The sequence below is a fragment of the Apis mellifera genome, linkage group LG11, assembly GCF_003254395.2.
Source record: "Apis mellifera strain DH4 linkage group LG11, Amel_HAv3.1, whole genome shotgun sequence".
NCBI classification, from domain to species: Eukaryota; Metazoa; Arthropoda; class Insecta; order Hymenoptera; family Apidae; genus Apis; species Apis mellifera.
Genome location: NC_037648.1, coordinates 14,509,652 through 14,527,741, shown reverse-complemented (window position 1 = coordinate 14,527,741; position 18,090 = coordinate 14,509,652). Strand labels below are relative to the sequence as shown.

General features: G+C 30.0%; 4 protein-coding genes across 11 annotated transcripts in view; 1 reads left to right on the top strand and 3 right to left on the bottom strand.

Moving 5' to 3' along the window:
- The window catches only part of LOC724460, a 41,461-nt gene extending 34,802 nt beyond the window's left edge, over nucleotides 1-6,659 (bottom strand). The window contains exons 1-5 of one of the 5 annotated variants that reach the window (XM_026443940.1): nucleotides 6,115-6,659; nucleotides 5,765-5,940; nucleotides 4,641-5,677; nucleotides 1,012-1,957; nucleotides 41-299 (exon numbers count right to left, since the gene is read on the bottom strand). The gene's annotated coding sequence lies outside the window, so the exon portion shown is untranslated. Of the gene's footprint in view, nucleotides 1-40; nucleotides 1,958-4,640; nucleotides 5,941-6,013; nucleotides 6,030-6,114 lie in introns of those variants that run through there. The other 4 variants (XM_026443941.1, XM_026443938.1, XM_026443937.1 and 1 more) reach the window with 4 other exon arrangements.
- Nucleotides 6,660-7,755: 1,096 nt separating this feature from the next.
- On the bottom strand, nucleotides 7,756-9,596 carry LOC410266 (replication factor C subunit 5). 3 transcript variants are annotated; one of them, XM_026443944.1, is made up of 8 exons: nucleotides 9,411-9,596; nucleotides 9,251-9,315; nucleotides 9,060-9,187; nucleotides 8,773-8,935; nucleotides 8,547-8,706; nucleotides 8,124-8,485; nucleotides 7,888-8,059; nucleotides 7,756-7,774 (listed from the first exon to the last, which is right to left on the bottom strand). In XM_026443944.1, exons 1-7 carry the CDS (start codon nucleotides 9,446-9,448, stop codon nucleotides 7,917-7,919), a joined length of 1,059 nt encoding a protein of 352 aa, XP_026299729.1. In that variant the 5' UTR covers nucleotides 9,449-9,596; the 3' UTR covers nucleotides 7,756-7,774; nucleotides 7,888-7,916. The 3 variants fall into 3 exon arrangements, with proteins under 3 accessions (XP_026299729.1, XP_393747.1, XP_006566679.1); XM_393747.6 differs by lacking the exon at nucleotides 7,756-7,774 and having other exon boundaries at nucleotides 7,820-8,059; nucleotides 8,124-8,201; nucleotides 8,274-8,485; nucleotides 9,411-9,591; XM_006566616.3 differs by lacking the exon at nucleotides 7,756-7,774 and having other exon boundaries at nucleotides 7,820-8,059.
- A 120-nt stretch (nucleotides 9,597-9,716) lies between these two features.
- LOC100576286 (26S proteasome non-ATPase regulatory subunit 6-like) lies at nucleotides 9,717-12,039 on the top strand. Its single transcript, XM_026443943.1, has 2 exons — nucleotides 9,717-10,881; nucleotides 11,316-12,039. The coding sequence occupies exons 1-2, from the start codon at nucleotides 9,732-9,734 to the stop codon at nucleotides 12,017-12,019; spliced, it is 1,854 nt and encodes a 617-aa protein (XP_026299728.1). The 5' UTR covers nucleotides 9,717-9,731; the 3' UTR covers nucleotides 12,020-12,039.
- LOC100576185 lies at nucleotides 12,028-18,003 on the bottom strand. 2 transcript variants are annotated; one of them, XM_026443935.1, is made up of 19 exons: nucleotides 17,704-18,003; nucleotides 17,474-17,595; nucleotides 17,282-17,410; nucleotides 17,082-17,206; nucleotides 16,684-16,997; nucleotides 16,447-16,619; nucleotides 15,889-16,380; nucleotides 15,555-15,791; nucleotides 15,264-15,472; nucleotides 14,900-15,163; nucleotides 14,338-14,819; nucleotides 14,094-14,264; nucleotides 13,782-13,995; nucleotides 13,533-13,709; nucleotides 13,273-13,456; nucleotides 12,996-13,194; nucleotides 12,801-12,939; nucleotides 12,550-12,734; nucleotides 12,028-12,476 (listed from the first exon to the last, which is right to left on the bottom strand). In XM_026443935.1, exons 1-19 carry the CDS (start codon nucleotides 17,802-17,804, stop codon nucleotides 12,140-12,142), a joined length of 4,254 nt encoding a protein of 1,417 aa, XP_026299720.1. In that variant the 5' UTR covers nucleotides 17,805-18,003; the 3' UTR covers nucleotides 12,028-12,139. The 2 variants fall into 2 exon arrangements, with proteins under 2 accessions (XP_026299720.1, XP_026299721.1); XM_026443936.1 differs by lacking the exon at nucleotides 15,555-15,791.
- Between the last annotated feature and the right edge of the window lie 87 nt (nucleotides 18,004-18,090).

Sequence of the window (18,090 nt, the reverse complement as noted above, 5' to 3'; positions counted from 1 at the left end):
GTCTGTCTAGATAAAAACGACAAAGTTGAATCGTACTTACATGTCCAAGGATCAGCCACGTTGAACGACCGGCTTAGGTACGAAGTTCTCGTCGCCTGGTGCGAGGAGAATCGGCTTGGCAACCGATGGAGTCGCGCGTGTGAACGTCCCTCGACACACAACGTGCACGCTTATCCGGGCTTCACAGCCGCGTCTTCCCTTCTATTGCGACGTCGCGCCTCCTCATCTCGCCATCACTTGTCGTCACGCAGATATTCTTCCTCACTTTCCTTCACCAAAAATTCCATCTGTGCATCCTCCTTCCGAAAACACAATATAATAAAACGACTCCCCTTCAGAATTTTTTCCTTCCTTCTAAAGTTGACCAATACCGTCGAATCAATTCGGTAAACGTCCACCAAGGAGGGTATCGGGTTTCTCGCGTTGTATATACGAGCCCCCTCTCTACTTCCCCACCGAATCGGCCTTCGCTCGCGCGAGGAAACGAGGAGAGCTCGAGGAGAGACGAGGAGAGACGAGGAGAGCTCGAGGAGAGACGAGAAGAAAGAATGTGTCGTGATGCCGGGACGAAAGGCAGGTCAGTGCGTTGCTGGCAGAGGATTGCAAGCTGCCACGCTTTGCTTCCAAAAAACGCACGAGATATCCTTTTGCACAAGAAGCGGCAACGGGAACCAAACCGACACACACGATTTGTCGATGGAAAAAAAAAAAAAAACAAGACCGAAACTAAAGGCCCAAAGATATACTGATATACACTCTCTGAGCACGATTGAATGACGAGGGCACCGAGGAGAGGAGAGCGAAGCGGCCGACGAACGACCGTACGAACGAACGAGGCGGCTGAAAGCACCGGAGAAAGAGTAGGAGTAGTGCGAAGAAGCAACGTCGAGGAGGGGTGTACCAAGCGGTGGATCCAAGGTGGGGGGAGCGATTTGGGTGGCGGGCAGGCGACTAGGGGTGGCTCTGAAGCCCGGTAGTTGTGCTCTCGCTCTTGCCTGCCTGCTTGCCTACCTGTCTGCCAGTCTCGTTTGCCTGCTTGAAGATTTGCTCGACTGTCTAGATGCTTGCTCGCCAAACTAGCTCGCTTTTACTCGCCTCGCCTCGCCTCGCCTTCGCCGTTCTGCTTTCCACGCTCTTTTTCTGTCACGCTTGCTCTCCCTCTCTCTCCCTCCCTCCCTCCCTCCTTCTCTCTCTCTCTGTGCTTTTCTCTCTTTGTCCGAGTGTGTCTCTTTGGTTGCGCAGGACCCGCCGCGCGACCCGGCCAAACCCAGAACCCGGCGTGTAGGTACCGCGGGCTCGCATTCGAGCTCCAGCCACCCCAGCTGCTCTATCCCCACCAGACCAGTCAACCCCCTCGGTCAGTGATGTGTCGAGCAAGCACAGGGCCATGTCGGAATATAAATTGGAGAATTTCTGTGTTGTCGTTGAACCAGAGAAATTATCTCGTTCGGTTATATTTACAAGTTACACGCATTCTTTCTTTCTCCCTCTTTTTCTCTCTCTGGTATAAATGTTTCGATTTATCTAGAAAATTGTAAAAATTTGTATTGTAAATGAATTGATTGATCGATTGATTTGACAGACTGATAAAAGAGCAATTGAAAGAGAAATTTTTTTAAAGGATTTTTAAAAGTACGTTTTATAAATAAAGTTGAGATTATAAATATAGGGATGTGTAAAAGATGAAAAGAGCAATCGATGGATCTATAGGACCTTTAAAAAACGATGGAGGGGCGGAGGCGAAAAATGGACGATTAACGGCGAGCTGGCAGCGATAGAGGGGAATATTAGTAAAATTTTATTTCGAAAACTGGCAATTACGCTCTTGGAAAGAGAAAGAATGGTCGAGGCTACTCGAGGAGAAGACGTTGCTCGTCCTATTTTCCCTCCTCGCCACTTCTATGCTCCCCGTTACTTCTTGTTTCTCGCCGGCTGAACACTTCCCCTCTCGAATAGCCTGCAATCAAATACGTGCGCGTAAATGGACCGTTTCCAGCCAAGCCGAGAATTTTAGGCCATTCGAGACGAGCGTTGGTCGAGAGATAATTAAAAGAAAACTAACAACACCATCGATATTTAAATGCTCGAGTTTGGCGAGCATCACCGACACGTATATCGAGTTGACAAGGGAGAAAGATGCTTTTCTTTTTTAACTTAATTAATTAAACGGGAATAATTGTCCCGTCGGAGAGATAACAATTAACGATATCAAAACGACAATGATAAAGCGTGATTAAACGATTCAAGCGAGAATTATCGATTGCGACCTGAGGCAGTTTGCTTCCCTTGAATTAGTTAGACAACAAACCACAAAGCTGAGCCTCTCTCCGTCTCTCACTCTTTCCTCGCTCTGTCCTCCTCTATCTGTGATGGTAAGTAATCGTCGTCGTGTCGCAAACGAAATGTTACTCGCATAAATATCACTTTATCAGAAATTCACCGATCCGATGAACAGAAAGAATTTAAATCTCAATAGCACGGACGTAATCGTGTTATACATCTGAAATATTAATTTTTTTTCTCGGAACGATGATGGACAAATTTAATGAAATTTATTTTTAGAGGTTAACTTCGATACGATACGGTAATTCACGATCACTTGTTAAACCATTTTGAAACTCGTACTGTAAAAAAAGAAAAGTAATAATAATAATCAATGTTAAATTTATAAAAGAGCGACGATTTAAAAAAAAAAAATCGAAAATCGCATTTACACATATGCAATACAGTTAACAAGGAAAACAGTGAATTCTGTATTTACACGCAGGAAAGATATCCTGTTGCACCTGTTTCATAATTTATCGTGGAGAATTAACGCGACGTCGGATTGTCATTTCATTCGTGACAATTCCGTGAGATTGTTCCGCCTCGAAGAGACCACATAATGATACTAAATTTCAGACGACGAGGCTAGCACTCGGAGCATGCCAGTATTTTTAGAAACGTCCATTTAAAGTATTCGCCAAGCGTGAGACCGTACGAAGTCTAGACTGTCTTCTTAATTGCACCTCGATGATTCAGAATGTAAATCTTTTCTCAACCTGGGTAATCTTTTGTACGAATATTATTTTTTTTTCTGCGATGAAAATATATATTCCACAAATGGAAAAAAATTTAACTAGATTAAAACATCCAAATTATAATTAAGAAATTGACAAGCGAATATTTTTTTTTTCTTCATATTATTATATATATACATTAAATTAAAAAATATTCTTCCTATAAATTAATTAGTAAAAAAATGTTAAACAAAATTCGATACTCTGGTTTTTACTCGTCGATCTTTAATCATTTGAAGTAGTCCTAGGCTCTCGAGCGTCGTCTTACGGCACTAACAACGCCAGCCCCCTCCAAACACTGATTCTACTCCCCTCTCCAGGTCAAGCTTCGCGATCAGCATCGAGCCGCACCACCGTATACCCATTTCAGCATACCGTGTGCTCACTCGACGAGTCTGGACGAAACGTTTACGTTTCCTTGTGAAGGATATCTATTATTCGTTTTCTTTTTCTTCAATGAGTCTTTGTTTAGAAGGAATTTTAACGAATACTTCCTAAAATATTTTTTAATCAAAAAGAAAAATCTTTCGAGATGCAATTGGCACATTCTACCTCTATTGTAACAAAATTGAATTTTTCTTCAAAAAAAAAAAAGTTAATCATTCTTTCTTTCATTTCTTCCCTCCACCTTCATTTCTTCTGATCCCTCGCTTTTTGTTGAATATTCAGCGTAAAAAATTTCGAAATCTCGAAGGAAAATCGAGCAGTTTGTAGAAATTTATGTTCTTCCTTCATCTCAATTTTTTAAAAAGATTTTTAAAAAAATTTCTAAAATTAATAATAAATCCAAAAAGAAAAATATGTAACGAGGAGTAAAAAATCTGATCACTTGTTATATATCTTTTTATGATTAAAATCCCTAGTATCGTGTTTCCTTTACAAAAGTCTGGTTAGCTTCAATCTTGCGCAAACTACCTTGATTTTCTTCCTTCAGAAGCTTTTCACTTTCTTCTTTCTCCCTACTTCCTCTCGAACTCGAGATTCTGGTAAGAAGAAAAAGTCTGGAAACGAAGCAAACGGTTTTCCAATCAATCGAACTCTCCATGAACGAAACGTTCGTATACATAGAAGATACGCGTGAAGATCCGTGCCGTGATAATTAGCAGCCAGAAGTTTCTCTTGGAGAGCTTTTGCGTAGCTTGGAAACAACTTAACTTTAGATGCGTCAATTTCGAAGATAAGCGAACAAGATCTCTTTCTTTTTAGGATGAACGATCAATCGAGTGAAAAATGATAAGTCAGAAATAATAAAAAAAGAAAAAAAAAAAACAAATCCATCGAGGGAACATTTTGAACAATGGCTATTGAATCAACTAAATTTAAAATTTATAAATTATAAAAAAGTTATAAAAGAAACATTTTTCGACGATTCGTCGCAGCTTTTCTTTTTTTTCCGCGCTTTTTAATTTTTAAGTAGCACGGGATCGAGTCGAGCTATTCCTAAAGCAGAAAACGAATCGATAAACCGGTGGGAATCGGGCAAGAAATATTCGCGTGAAACACGCCATTTTAAACGTCGACTAAATTACCGAAGCGCGTGAGAAAACGAGGTGGCGTTTCTTTTTATCCTTTTTCTCTTACCTTTTCCTTTTTTTCCTTTTTTTTTACTTTGAGTAGGATGTAGTTCGTTGCGAAACGAACTTCATGTTGACGTTGGAGAACTCCGTCCTTGCCACTACGAGCGATCTCAACGCTATTTTCAGCTCAACCCTGAATCTTAATGAGCGTTACAATCATGCTAGCGGAGTAGGCAGAGCTTTGAGAATTCCGTTGGAATTCTTGAAAGATTTTTAAGAAATCCTTCCACGCACGAGATATTGAATTTCTGATACTATAATTTTATCTGTTTTCTATATATATATCGTTATCATTTATCAGTCTGATTATATATGTCATCGGGATGAATATAAAAATGATATACTATCGGATATATATAATTCGAGAGAGAAATTTTAATTAATTACGAAAATAAAAAATACTTGCACTTTTTTTTTTAATTCCATGTATTCAAGATCGTAATCAACGTTGGTAGTTCGTTTCTTTCGTTCTACGTTTAAAATACGGCAAAAAAAAGATTTACTCTCCTCGCTGCCAACGGATCGATATTGTAAGCAAATAGCGAATACTTCGTCAAAATTGTGCAACGTTTGTATTCATCCGGTGCGAACATTTATTGCGCGTTATCGGGTACAGAAACGAAGAAAAATGTCACCGACTTTACACGGAATGAGATTTTTGAGTGATTCGCGCGGATTGTATCCGGCTTCGAAGACTATATATCATTTAACGAAGAGCGAGTAGAGATCGTGAATGACGAAGACGCGTCGAAACTCTTGAATATCGTGAAAGTAGAGATTCACACTCGATTGCCACTCGATATCTCGATTAGTTAGAGATCGATTAAAGATCGAAATATATCTCGCAAAACGAAACGTTTCGATTTATATCGAAATAGTTCCTTTTTTTTTTATCATTATTATTTCTTTCTCTCCTTTTTCTTTTCTTTTTTTCCTCTATTCTTGTATCGACATTGATACATCTTCCAACGAAGAGTAAACTTCTTCTTTCTTCAAGTGTCTAGACACTTGTGTTGAAAGTCCTTCAAGGAAAATTGAAATCTGTGAAGTTAACGAGAGATTTTAGGTATGATATTACGTAGAATTTGGAAATGGACCGTAGGTTGTAACGTGGAACGAAATATTCACCGTTCCGAATCTCGTTAAAATCCCTGGGAGACCGAGAGCAAGGCAGTTCCGTTGTTACCTTTCCCCTTGCCATAGTTGAAAATATGTATTCCCGTGTAATATCGATCGAAATAGAAGAATATCTAACTCATTTGTATCCATTCAATCTTGTTTTTATTTCTCGAACCGAAGAATGCCTGAGAAGAAAAAAGATTTTATAAAATATAACGTAATTTTGTTCACTTTTAGTTTAAAAACCTGTATCATAACCTATAAAAATCATCAATTTTTGTTCAAATAATTTTCATTCATATATCGGTTATTTAAATAATTTCATTGAATATTTTAAATAATATTCAGATAAATATTACAATTTTTTTTATTGCAAAGAATCAAAATGATGAAGAGTCGATTTCCCAACGAAGGTTTACCAGAAGATTAGCAATACGAGAGTTAGCGTTAGCACGAAGATTAGATACACCGTGCAAAGATGTAGTTAAACGTAGAAGAGGAGGGATGTAGCAGCGTTGATATACTAATTGAATTAGTTATTTCGAAGCAGAAAGTTAAGGGCACGTCTGCGCCAAGTTTTCAAACTGAAATAACTCAGAGAATCGACGTGCTGGCAAGGGTGCTCGCGTACTCGCCCTAAGAAGTTCTTATTAAGCTAAAAGTTTCGTTTGATACCGAGTATTATTATAATATTTCATTTGAGTATAAGTATTATTTAATTATCATAATTCGAGGATCCGCTGTCTAATGAGCTTTATTCCTGTAAAAATAAATCGATTATATTAAATAGAAAATAGTCATGATGAATGTGAAATAGCTGGTCAATTTTCAAAAATACACTCTTCTCATCATCCATTCGTTACTTTATAACGTGCTTGTTTTTGATAAATCTAGGCTTCAATGTTTAATCCATTGAAATATCGAAATAGTTTATATGAAAAAAAAAAAATGAAGAAATACAAATTACATAATTAATCGAATTATTTTTTAAACATAAGTAAAAAAGAAAATTTTCTTTTTTTATATATTTATATGAATAAAAATTTATAGAATATATGTATGAATCTTAAATATATCTTAAATATAAGAAATTATTTTAGGAATAAAATATTCATATTGACTAATCTAAAAATCTAATCTAAAAGAACGAAAAAAGAAAAAGAGAATAGTATACTGGACATATCTGATTATTTTAGTTGGAGATAATATAACAAGGATAGGAAAACGATTTCAGCAGTTTCATCTCACTTTCAAGACTATATGAATAGTCTCTCCAACCGTGACTGTAATATATAATATACTAATATATTATATACTTAATATAAACTATTAGGCAAAAATCATAATTATAAATGATGTGCTTTATTTGTTCGAGTGAAAATTTTTTTAGAGAATAGAAGTTGAAAAAAATAAGTTAAATATGAAATATTAATTCAGCAATGTTTTGCTCTCAGTGATATTAAAATCAAAATAATAATGGATTATATTGTTACATAAAAAAAATCGAAATATTATATAATATATTAATTATTTTAAAAAAAAATTTATATTACTGTCAAAAGATATTTTGATCATATATTTTGCAAAGCAACAAATCAATTATTGAAATATAAAATCTCAGTTACTATTAATAGAGAAAATAGTGATATTACAGTATTTATATATTTGTAGATGTTTTCGTCATGTTGATTAGACAATATTTGTTATATAAATAACAGATAACGTTTCATTTGATACGATCAAGTGCAATTACATAATAATTCGAATACAGATATATCTATTGAATATTATCTATAAGAAACTTATCTTAACTTTTCTATTATCTCTTATCTATTAGGCATCTAAATAAAACATTACATAAATGAGTCTCAATTTTTTGTCGAGTTCTTTTTTAACAATTTATTTTCGGAGATTTATCACTTTGATTGTTATTTATGAAAAAATATAATTTACTAGGAAATTAAGAAATAAAATAAATAGCAGAACATGGAGAGATTATTTATGATATGGAGTTTTCATCTAAAAATATTGATTTTTTTTATATCAAAAAAAATAAATAAATAATACATTTTTATTAAATCAAGTTTTATTTTAAACTTCTTTATAGAATGGTGCTATAAATTTAATGTTACCTTAATTGTATCCTCAAATTTGATAAGCATTAAGTCTCGATATCGCGAGCATTTTGAAACGCTGAAACAAGAGCGTTTAATTGTACTGCTTCACTACAACCAATAGATACCCTCTTTTCTATTTCAGCTAGTTTTATTATTAAATCAATAAGTATCGAATCTGGAAATTCAACTAAAAACAAATAATTAAAATTATGTGTGATCTTTTTTTTGAAATTTAAAAACAAGAAACATACTTTTATTTATAAATAAATGAAGTTCTGTTAATATATCTTGTAATGCCAGTCCTTTTTTTAACTTTATATCTTGTATTTCTGAACATGTATTAAGAAAAATTATAATTTGGAGACAAGCAATAATTTGAACTAATAAGGAAAAAAGGATACTACAATAACACAATTCATATGATTCATTGAATAGCCAGTTGACAATATTTTTTATATCAATCGGAAGAGGGTGTCCAACGCAAGAATAAACATTTTCTTCTGTAACTGCCCCAAAAGCAAGCCATGTACTTTGAAGGACATTCAAAACTTTTCTCATATCTCCTCCACTCAATGTTATTAATGCTTGTTTTCCATCTTCCGTAACATTTAAACTAAAACATATATAAAAAATCATTAATACATATAATATTTCCATACAATCAATATACTTACTTCTCTTCTTTAATAATAGTGTCTAGCCTTGGTAAAATTTGATCTATAGAAAGAGGGCCAAACCTAAATTTAGTGCACCGAGATTGAAGGGCAGGAATAATTTTACTGAGATAATTACATATAATACAAAATCTTACATTGTCTGTGTACTTCTCTATTACTGAAACAAGTTTTGAATAGAATATATTCTTCATAATTAAAGGAAACTATTAATGTTAGAACTTACTTCTCCTAAGAGCATTCTGTGCATCATTTGTCATAGCATCAGCTTCATCAAGAATGATTAATTTAAAACCAGACTTATACATTGTACCTGTACTTGCAAAACTAAGTATTTGTCCTCTAACTATGTTGATACCTCTGTCATCTGAAGCATTCATTTCTAAAACCTATACGAAAAATAATATTTATTCTATAAAATATAATAAATGTCAAATATATGATAAATATAAATTTTTAACATGAAATATTAAATTATATAAGATAAAAATAATATAAAATAAAAGATCAAACCATTGAATTAAATTGAGCTGATGTATATAATTTACGTGCACAAGCAAGTATTGTACTTGTTTTTCCTGTGCCAGGAGGTCCATAAAAAAGAAGATGTGGAAGTAAATTTTCATCAATGAATTTATTTACTGTAATAAAATAATTTAAGAATTATATCTTTATAAAATTATAAAATTAATATAAATACTAACTAGTTTTAATAATTTCTTCATGAGATATTAAATCATCCAATTTTTTTGGTCGATATTTTTCTACCCTAAAATAAGAGATTGAAATTTCAGTTTTATTCGATTACTTTTAAAATAAAATTTTAATTTAAATTTAATTTTAAAATAACAAATGTACATTTACCATGGTAAATTAGTGGATTGAGTAGGTTTTGAGTTCATCGATAATTCGAAATTATGTTATAAACTTCGTAAAAAGTATTCAAGGTTAGAATTTATTCTTTGGTGTCATACAATTAATGTTATTGCCGGGTGTTCAAAAACGCGCCATTTTTGTTTTAAATAATACTTATTGATTCGTTCACGATTCATGAATCTATGACGAAAGATAATAATAATAATTCAAATTGTTTAAATGTTAAAAAGTGGATCTAAATTAAAACAAAAGACTTGCATTTCATATATACAAATCATATATGATATTTATTATTAAAAAATATCAGTCATGAATGATCCAGAATTGTGTCATAAGACCCCTAATTACATACTTCTTATCAAGATTCGATTTAAATTAACTCTACAGGAATACCAAAATGATGACAACTTAAAAACTGAATTTCTTGATACAATAAAACGCGGAAATATGACTCGTTACTATGAAGATGTTTGCAAAGAATTCAATTGGAAAATTGATGAAGATCTTATCAACGCGATGAAGCATAAAAACGAGGTTACATGGAATGAATTAGAGTCTTCTGATAATTCTACTCTTGAGGACACTGAAAAAAAGAATTGGAGAAAAAAATTCGAATTTTTTTGCGAGATTGGTGATCTCGATCGTGCTACAAATATCGCTACCTCAATTTTAAAAGATGAAAATAATTCATCTAGCATTAGAATTGAAGCTGCTTTTGGCTTATTTAGAATAGCATACATAAGAAATAATATTCGTTCGATGGGAAAAATAATTGCCGAGATAACGGATCTAATGGAAGGATGCCATGCATCGGGTAGCAATTGGTGTTGTCGTAATAAATTGAAAGTATACGAAGCTGTTTATTATCTTGCAACACGAAGCTTTTCCCGTGCTGCAACACTTCTATTGGATTGTATACCTACTTTTGAATCTTATGAATTATTACCATTCAAAGAAGTAGTAGAATATACATTATTATCTGGAATAATTTCTTTATCCCGATCAGAACTTGATACACAATTTAACGATAACGGACTTCTGCAACAAACATTACTTACAGAAGCACCTAAATATAGAGAATTTTTTTATTCCTTTTATGATTGTCATTACAAAGAATTCTTCGAAAATCTTGCCTGGATAGAGCATGAACTTAAGATAAATCCTTTGTTCCATTTCCATTATCGTTATTACGTAAGAGAGATGCGTTTGAAAGCATACTCTCAGCTTTTACAAGCATATAGGACTATTAATTTAAATAGAATGGCAACAGAATTTGGTGTGACAGAAGAGTTTATAGAACAGGAAATAGCACGTTTCATTGCGAATGGTAAATTGCATTGTAAAATCGATAAAGTGGCTAAAATGATCGTTACTGTTAGTGCCGCTAGTTGCAATAGAGGAAAAGCACCTGACGCTTCATGCGATCAAGAATTGGTTTATCAAAATATAATAAAAAGAGGTGATGCATTACTTAATCGATTAAAAAAACTTGGTCAAATTATTGATTATTAATATATATATATTCTCGAATCATTATATTTGTTTAATATTATGTTAATAATAACATTATTTTATATTAACACGCAGTTATAATTCTACGAAAGTTGAATTTGCCGCGATAACCGTGTGATCTTTCTTAACATTTTTAATAATTTACTTTAAGGTGTTAATTTAATAACATATTTAAATATGATGTTTTTTTATTATAATTTAATTAATGTTTGTAAAGCAAAATAATATAAGTTTTAAGTATTTTATTAAAAAAAGTTAATTTAAGAAAATTATCATCTTTCAATTCAATAAGAATACAGTTAACCTTATTCAAATATAATTTCAAAAATAATATATATTTTAAATCAGTTTTCTGTGATCTTTTCCTTTCAATAATTATAGACATATTTAATAAAACTATGACTCATCGAATTCTTACAAAATATCCACGATCTATTTATAAAGGAACCAAAGAAATTAAACAACATTTCAATTATCTGCTTGTATTGGATTTCGAATGTACTTGTAAAAAATATGAAAAAATTGAACCGCAAGAAATTATTGAACTTCCTTGTGCAGCAGTGTGTACAAAAAGTTGGGAAATAGTGAATATGTTTCATGAATATATTAAACCAAAAGTTCATCCTCAACTTACTCCATTTTGTACACAACTTACTGGAATTATACAAGACATGGTGGATAACGAATCTCATTTTTCAGAAGTCTTTATGAAATTTTGTAATTGGTTAGAGGAACACAATTATTTCAAAAATGGAAACGATAGTGCATTTGTTACATGTGGTGATTGGGATTTAAAATTTATGTTACCAGCTCAATGTAAATTAGAAAACATATCATTTCCAACACATTTTATGAAATGGATAAACTTGAAAGGTACTTTTTGTGATGCAACGAATTATTATCCACGAAGTTTGTTAGATATGCTCTCGTATTTTAAACTTCCTGTAGAAGGAAAATTACATTCTGGCATAAATGATGTACAAAATATGGTTCAAATAATACAAAATCTTCATTCAAGATATAATGTACAATTTAAGATAAATAATGCACATGTTGATATCATGAAGCAGTATATAAATAAATAAAGAAATTGATTGAAAATTAATTTATTGATAATAAAAATATTGCTCGTATAAAAATTCAAAACTGAATAGCATATTTGTATAATAAATATTTCAATAAAAAATTAATTTTAAAACATCAATTCATAACTGTTTAACATTTACTCTTATTTGTACTTCAAGTTTATTGTTTTCCGTATAAATTTCAAGAACCGCATTAAAATTTCGTTCAATTTTTCGTTTGCATTGAATTTTTAATTGAAAATCTCTTCTGGTGGGTATCATTCCTTCAGTAGGAACAATACTTAGATATTCTGTATTTGATAAATGAGTTTCAAATGGCTGTGCTACAGTACAAGAATTTCTTAATGTTACAATTGCTTCTGTTCTAGTTGGTGGAGTTAAAACTACAATAGATGGGCTGACCATAAAATTATTGATATTCATATCGTTTTGAATTATAGTATTTTCTACGAGAGTCCTAAAAATTTTGTTTAAATATAATTATTTATGAAAATTATTTGCATTAGAATTACATTGATAATTACACTTACTCTGAAGGTAAAAAACTTTCTGCACTTCCATCATATACATGACTATTTTCACTATAAAGAGAATAAAACATTTGTGATTCATCAGGATTGTCGTGAAGAACAGTCAGAGTTTCATCAGCACATACTTCCATTGTTAACATTATTTCGTGTTGCCGAATTTCACGACAAAGATCTCCAAAATTTTGCTAAATAACATTCACATTGATAGATTACTTAAAAAAACTTAAATAAGTAAATTTATTATTATTTACCACTGAATCTCGAATAGGTATTACATCCGATACCAATTGTTCTCCAGAAAAAACCTTACATATTGGATGAACTATATTTCTAAAAGTTTCATTTTCATTTCCATTCAACTCGCCTGTTTCTTTCATCTTTTTATATAATCTGAAAATATAATTGGAATTCAAAATAGATTAAGATTTATAAATTTAATATCTTACCTACGAATTCGCAAACGCGTAGGTTCATCTCCGTGAGTAATTAATAATGTTCCAACATGCGATACATCAGATTTTTGTAATAACGCTAAATCTTCTTTTCGTGGATGAAATTCCAGAGTTACCCATTGAATTTCTTTTGGATTTAACAATAATTCAGTTGGATTTACTTGCCAACTTGATATCATAGTAGGATATACAGCTAAAATCATCCAAGAATTACTTAAAAAATTATAAATATATTTATATTTAACTAATTTAAATATTTAAATATTTATACCTTTTGGTGTTAACTTTATTTTAACATAAGAACATAAATCTCCAGTATTTTGTAATTTTATCTTTGCACTTAAAGAACTTTCTGAATTTAACATGCCAAGTGACAACCACATTTTTCCATTTGTGTCTTTGAATACTTCTGAAATTTCGACTTTGCTATAACCTCCATAACCATATAGAAATATCTATAAATAATATATTTTACATTTATTATTTGACTTATATAAGAATAAAATTTATTTTAACAGTAAATTTATTTACTTGTCTTGAAGGTAAAGATTCAGAATCTTCTCTTTTTGATTGATAATGCCTAAATATAATTTTTCCACTTGCTGCACCTATATGATGAGGACTAAATACAACAGACAATGTCCTACTTTCTGAACCTTGCAATGCTAATACAATAGTTGTACCAACGGTTTCTCGTTCTCGAAGAAACTAAAATATTATATTTATTATTATGTAAAAACATAAATGTAAAATATTAATTTATTATAATGAATATATTACTCGAAAATTTTTTTCACTATCTGATATAGTAGCTTGTATCTTGATTTTGTTGTTGCTTGTATTGCGAATTGTAAATTCTTTAATTTCCGACTTTCCTATTTTTAAACTATTCCATGATAGAGCAGCATGGGTTGTCTTTATAGGAATTTTATCTCCAGTAACAGTTGAACCTGATACTGAACTAAGAGAAGAATTTCTACCAGATGCGCTTGACCTATATTGTATGAAATATTAACAGAACTTCATAAAACTTTAATATAAAATATTATAATAATATAATATTATATATATATAATATTATAATAAACTTACTTGCTTGAAACCATACTATGTGGAGAAGAAGGAGAACTTACAGATGGTAAATACTGAGGGGTTTCACAACGAGGAAAATTTTCATTTTCTCCCTCAATACATACGCTCGATTCACCAATTATAACGTAATGATGAACATTACCAGCAGCAGTTAATTTAATTTTTGTATATCTTTAAATATAAATAAAAATCAATAAAAATAAATTCATAATAATATAAATCTACATATAAAATGTCTTCTTACATTTTAGGAATGTCTAAAATTTGTTGTTTATAAGTGATAAAAAAACGTCCAATTTCTTTAGGTTGCATCTGTATATTTTCTGGTTCAATTGAAAAATATTTAGAATTTTTTTTTGAATCAATGTCTTCGGAAAATGTGGCTGATATAACTATTGGTATTGTTCCAAGATTAATCACAGACAAAGATTTGCTTTGTTTATTAGGAATAATCAAAGGTAAATCTGTTTCAATCACTTCTATTTTAAAAGTTCCTACTTGTACAACAAGAGGAACTTCTTGGATTAGTACATTTTTCTCTGAAGAATTGTTTTCAGCTTGAATTATTAAAGTACTATTGAAACGTTGTAAAGATTGTTGTTGCATTTCACTATTTTTCTGTAGAATACCCTTGCATTGAATATTTATAATATATGCATCTTGAGTTTTAAGAATAATATGTTGTGATTCTGCTGAATTTTCTAAACTGAATATTGCTGGTTCATGCTGCATTCAATTAAGATAAAAGAAAATTAAAAAAACAATAAAAAAATATTACATTTATTTGAATTAGATAAAATCATTACCTGTGATATAAAAAATTTAATAGGAACATTAATACTGTTTTTATTTTTTATTGTAATAGGTAGAATTGTCACACTATTCTCAACAACATATTGAAAATCTAATTCCTTTTTTTCTAAAGGATTTGATACACTTATATCGATTTCTTCAGGTTTGAAACAAATAATATGTTTCATAGTCCATTCAAATTTTGCTACTACATCTAATACTGTTATGTTTACAACAGTTATAATTGGTTTACTCATTTTCATTACTGTTGCAATAATCTAAGTATAATTAAATATAATTAAATATAAATTAATGTATATAATTTTTTTTTAATTTTTATTGTAAATTTTTATATTAAAATATATTTTTTTTTTTTACCTTAAAAAACTTTTCTGAATTTGGTTTAACAAGAACAACATTGTTTGGTGATGAAAGTTGAATAATTTCTTTATCTCCTTGAATTTGATTTATATTTAATGAACAAAGCATCCATTTATCACTTTTATTTAAAAGTTCGATGTCAGTCTCTCTAGATAGACCAACAATACAATTACATAGTTCTTCCGTATTTTTGCCAATAATAACATCTATAAGAAATAAAAAAATAACAATTAATAAAAAAGCAAAGGATCATATAATTACTCTTATTGTTGTGTTATAACATCATACTATTAACATAAGATTGAATTTCTTTTGAACAATCTTGTATAGAAGTTTCTAATTTATCTTTATATGAAATATTTTCCTTTTTTATATCATCTTTTTTTTCTATTTCTTTCTTCTCAAGTTTAACAAACTGTTTCTCATGATTAATTATTGGGTTAATCTTTGAAATACAAGGTGATACTTCTTTTTTTATATAGTTTGGAAGAGTTAGTTTAGAATCTTCCAATAATAATTTAAAATCTAAAATTCATAATTTTTTTTTAAGTGAATCAGAAAAAAGTTTTAAACCTATTATTGGTTAGTTGAATGAAATTTTTAGAAAATAAAATGTATATACCTTCATTATGTGAAGATGGTAATTTTTCATTACTTATTTCTTTCTTAAGTTCTTGATAAGCAACTTCAATATTTGCTTTTACACCTGAGTTAGAATCAAATGAAAGCATTCTTGGAATAGAATGTTTAATACCTATAGTTTCATTAATGATTTTACTATCTAGAGATAATTTTGTTGTAAGATTTAATAATCCTATATCTTTTTTAAAATTATCTATATCCCTACTTGGAGTAATAGGCATAGATTTTCTATTTGAAGGCATTAATGTATAAGTATCTTTAATTAGATTTTCTTCTTGCATGCGCAAGGATTTCCTTTTTTTTTTTGCCATGATAAGTTGATCTACTAATCTTCTAGGTGTACCATTATCAATATCCTGTAATGCTTGAGCAATACTGGTCAAACTCATAATACTATGTTCTTCTATATCTTTCATTGTACTTTGCATATTTTGAGTTTTATCTTTACTAGCAATAGATCTAATTGAACAATCTATAAAAAAAATAATTTTATATATATATATAAAACATTTATTTAAATAAATAAGATAAATAATACCTTCTGTTACAATAGTTGAATCAACTAGTGGTATAATTTGATCTTTTTTTTTTGGACTATTTACAGATAAACCTAAACTTGGCCTTTCTACTGCATTATCTGATAATTCTCCAAAATTTCCACATTTTCTTCTAAAAAATTCACCTATAGATACCTTACGTCCAGCACAAGATCTAAAATTTGATCATATTATAATCTATTACATTATATGTAAAATATTTATAATTGTATACTTACTCCACTGATATATCTAGTTCACCAATTACACCAGAAAAACAAGATAAATCTAGATGTTCTTTTCCACTAGAAGTTGTGGGAAGAGCATAGGAATAATTTTGTTGCCAAGAAGCTTCATCAGCTATGAATTGACTAGTCATTTCAGAAGCAGAACGAAAATCTTCATTATTAAATTGAGCCATAAATTCAGCAGTTGTTGAATCAAATGTTATTGTATTTAAATTTTTGTTTGATGATAATGATGATAAACATTTTTCTGAATTTCTACTTAATCCTGATGAACGTGCAGTTATCTCATTTGGTTCAAAAATAATCTGGATATGAAATTCATAAAAAATTATTTAATCATTTAATCAATTAATCATTTTGATTAATTCTTTATAAAAAATTATACTTACACTACTTGCTTTATTAATAAATGAATTGTTTTCATTTTGAAAAATAATTTGATTGGAATCAATCAGTGTAGGACTAATATTATCAGATAAGTTTTGAATATTTACATCATTTTCTTTATTTATATCTGCAATATAAATCAAAAATATATATATTCATTGTTAATCTATAAAAAAGTTGCAAAAAAAAAATAAATCTTTACCATGTATAGTAAAGGTAGTTTTTAAATCACTACATTTTTGAAGTAATTTTTTAATAAGTTCATCTTCTGAATTTAAATTATTCTCATTACATTTTTCTATTTCTTCCAGTCCACTTACTTCAGCTAAAACTATAAAAATTTATTATTTTTTAAAAAGTATAATATAATATTATAATTTAAAAAAAAACTTACAAGAAGGCATATCATTAAGTATACCAAGAGATGATTCATCACATTTCTCTGTCATACTTTTATGTCTAATAGATTCATTAATAGATTCATTAATATTTTTATCAGGAACTTTATTTTCAAATCTGTAAAGATTATTAAGAATTAATTTTTATATTATTATTATATATATATATATATATATATTAATTAAAAGATATTAAATATAAGATTTATAAAGAAAACAAACTCACGTGTTTTTTCTTTGTACAGTCGAAGTTGCTTGTGGTTGAGGAGTATTTAATACGGTCACATCAATCAAATCTGTATCTGTAAGTTTGGATGGTGTGAACATTGTCAAAATTTTTCTTTGTTTGCCGTTCAATTACTTTGGTTACTAATCTCTTATGACAATAGTTTGTACACATAAAAGATTCTGAGCGATTTACTAATCGCCAAATTATTGAAACAAAGAGAAGATTGTACCATATTATTATTAACGTATTATTTGACAGTTAATCGATTTTAGCATTCAAATTTGAAAGTATTGTAATCATTAATCACAGAATAAGGAATTCTTACTAAGTTGGATCAACATCACATATACGATTAAACATAATGAAACTGCCATCTGGTTAAGT

Bases quoted from the DNA above. Each gene is read 5' to 3' on its own strand.
- LOC100576185 (XM_026443935.1), bottom strand. From the start codon at position 17,804: ATGTTCACACCATCCAAACTTACAGATACAGATTTGATTGATGTGACC. The intron at 16,620-16,683 runs GTAAGTATACAA...ATCAAATTTTAG, and splicing joins GAACTAGATATATCAGTGGA to ATCTTGTGCTGGACGTAAGG. The intron at 13,710-13,781 runs GTAATATATTCA...ATAATATTTTAG, and splicing joins ATAGTGAAAAAAATTTTCGA to TTTCTTCGAGAACGAGAAAC.
- LOC410266 (XM_026443944.1), bottom strand. From the start codon at position 9,448: ATGAACTCAAAACCTACTCAATCCACTAATTTACCATG. The intron at 8,936-9,059 runs GTTTGATCTTTT...TTTTTCGTATAG, and splicing joins CAGCTCAATTTAATTCAATG to GTTTTAGAAATGAATGCTTC. The intron at 8,486-8,546 runs GTAAGTATATTG...TATATGTTTTAG, and splicing joins ACTATTATTAAAGAAGAGAA to TTTAAATGTTACGGAAGATG.
- LOC100576286 (XM_026443943.1), top strand. From the start codon at position 9,732: ATGAATGATCCAGAATTGTGTCATAAGACCCCTAATTACATACTTCTT. The intron at 10,882-11,315 runs GTGATGCATTAC...CAATAATTATAG, and splicing joins TCAAAATATAATAAAAAGAG to ACATATTTAATAAAACTATG.